Source organism: Microtus ochrogaster, chromosome 5 (genome assembly GCF_000317375.1).
Source record: "Microtus ochrogaster isolate Prairie Vole_2 chromosome 5, MicOch1.0, whole genome shotgun sequence".
In the NCBI taxonomy this organism is placed as follows: Eukaryota; Metazoa; Chordata; class Mammalia; order Rodentia; family Cricetidae; genus Microtus; species Microtus ochrogaster.
The window spans coordinates 80,514,122-80,516,477 of NC_022012.1; the positions used below are offsets into that span (position 1 = coordinate 80,514,122).

A 2,356-nucleotide genomic window follows, 5' to 3' on the forward strand; every position below is an offset into this window, starting at 1 on the left:
GTTGCAGTGGGCAGCTTCCCAGTCCCACTTGGGCCGGGATACCTGGGGCTGCCCTGGCTCCTTGAAGTCCCTGCCTTGCCTTGAACTTCACTCTCCCTTAGTCACTCAGGACTACCCCGACTCCCCTGAGACTCACTAACCTACCTTTATTCATAGAGGTGCTTATTATCAATAAAAACAACAGTCCTGCAAAGGGAAGGATCCAGCTTCCAGGCACTAACACAGGGTTGACAAACAGCCTAGAAGCGGGAGGATGGCAGGGTCCTTTCCTGAGGCTTCTGCAAGGCTCAGTTGCCCCCAGCTCAGACCCTCTGTGGAGCTGCTGGGGATGCACCTCACGTTGCCTCCTTCCGCAGGCTTCTCTCTGTCCCATTTCCTGGGGCCTCATTAATTCCTCCCCACCTCACCCCGTGAGAAAGCAGGTCTGTGCTGAACTTGGCCTGGGCCCAGAGCCACTGGTTGGTCGGAGAGGCAGGAGGTGGGGGGTCTTGCTCAATCCCCACTCATGTATGCAAGCAGACAGGAGAACCCCAGTGCCATCCATACCTTATTAGCCCCTACCCTATTTTCCGGAACCCCGAAGATATGGAGACCAAGAATATAAAACACAATCGGTCTTATGTATAATATTTATAAAAGGCCAGTCTCCCCAGCTCCGTGCCAGTCTGACTCCTGGGTTTTGACTCCCAAGGGCAGGATACTGGGGCCCAGCCTCTCTTCTCCCAGCACTGGAATGTAAGTCATGGCCCCGGCTTGAGGTGTGGGAGTCCCAGCCTCCCCAGGACCGGTGAGGGTGCTTACAAACCCCATCCTCAGCAGAACCTGCAGACCCCAGATATGGGGTAGGATAGGGTCTCCCTCTAAGAAGGAGATGCAAGAAGAGAACAAGAATATCCTAGATTTTGGGCCCAGTTGTTGGAAAAGGGGCTGGTAGATCAGCAGGTGGGGTGGGCTGGGCGGGGGAGGGGAGCGATGAGCCCTCTGGGTGCAGACTGTAGCTTCCCAGCGGGGCTGGGGGATGCCTTCAGGCCTGGGTTTTGCCTCTGTGTGGCTCAGGAGGTGGCTGCTGGGTCTCGGTGTACACAGCTGTGGAAGGGGGAGGAGGGTGGAGGGTTTTGGTGGGATCTGAGGCAGCAGCCCCACCCTGTTCCGAGCTCAGGAAGCCCCTGCGGCCCTGGAGCCCAGCAGGGGGTGGTCCAAGGGCCTTGGTCCTGGCTCTTCAACAAAAAACCTTCCCACGGGAGAGGATATGGGTGGAGCCAAATGCCATAGTATTTACAGCGTCTCTCTCCCCGGTCTCTCTCCCCTTACTGAGCCCCTGGTTGGGAGCAGGAGCACTAGGGTGAGTACACAGAACAAGATGGGAGTCCTCCTAATGGTTTCCTCCGTGATGGCTGGTCCCAGAGACCCAGTCAGTGATGATGAAACTCAAACTCATGGTCATCAGCAAGAAGCCAACCGCAGCAAAACAAAGGGCCTGTTGAGCGTCAGAGATGAATGAAAGAACTGAGATACTGACATTCCCTCAACCCTGCCCCAGCCCACCGGCTTCCAGGCCCCTCCTACCAGGATTTTAGGGGTAGATCTTGCAGGCTCCTTCTCAGTGGGCATGATTCGGAAGTAGAAGATGGCAGGAAAGATGAAGATGAGGCATGGAGCAGATGTGGCCCCTGCAAAGAGCAGAGCTGAGCAACAGCTGGCTCACAGGTCTGAGGTGGACTCCCCGTGAGATCAGCTGCACTCTGTGGTGGGGAGAGCCCTGACTGATTCCAGGAGAGTCCACCAGCCTTCTCCTGCCTTCTCATCCACCAGGCTGCAAGGCCGATGGTGTTGGTGGGTCAGGAAAATGTCAGTGAACTAAGCGAACAACGAAGAAGAGAAACTTATTACAGAACAAAGCCTTAAGGATCCTGGGTTCCTAACACAGTTTGTTATAATTCGAATTTCGAATGCCCTTAGAAGGCCTGAGTGTTTGGTGGTGGGGTCTCTAGGAGGTTCAAGTTGGGGCTGTCAGGTTGGTGTTGTTTGGAAGCGCAAGACCTTTAGGAGGTGAAGCCTTGAGGGAGGTCCTTAGGTGTTGGCATGAGCCCCTTAGGGGGACTGTGAGGCTTTGGTCTGCTCCTCTTTCCCTTTTAGTTCTTGGCGGTGGGGTAAGCAGTTTTGTTCTGCCACACACTTCTGTCATGATGGATTATCCCACTACAGCCCTCAAATCAACTGGCACCAGTCAATCACGACTGGAACTGTAAAAGTATGAGCCCAATAAGCCTTTTTGTTTATATGGGCACAAGGCTATCCCAGGATAGCCTCAATCTGTATAGTCAAGAATGACCCTGGGGGGCCGGGCGATGGCGCA

The 2,356-nt window shown here is 54.8% G+C and overlaps 1 protein-coding gene across 2 annotated transcripts in view; it reads right to left on the reverse strand.

Moving 5' to 3' along the window:
- Positions 1 to 615: 615 nt before the first annotated feature.
- The window catches only part of Slc38a3 (solute carrier family 38 member 3), a 17,711-nt gene continuing 15,970 nt past the window's right edge, over positions 616 to 2,356 (reverse strand). For both annotated transcript variants that reach the window (XM_005347861.2, XM_005347860.2), the window contains exons 15-16: positions 1,567 to 1,670; positions 616 to 1,477 (exon numbers count right to left, since the gene is read on the reverse strand). In XM_005347861.2, the coding sequence (XP_005347918.1) occupies positions 1,373 to 1,477; positions 1,567 to 1,670 (209 nt within the window). In that variant the 3' untranslated portion in view covers positions 616 to 1,372. The remainder of the gene's footprint in view (positions 1,478 to 1,566; positions 1,671 to 2,356) is intronic.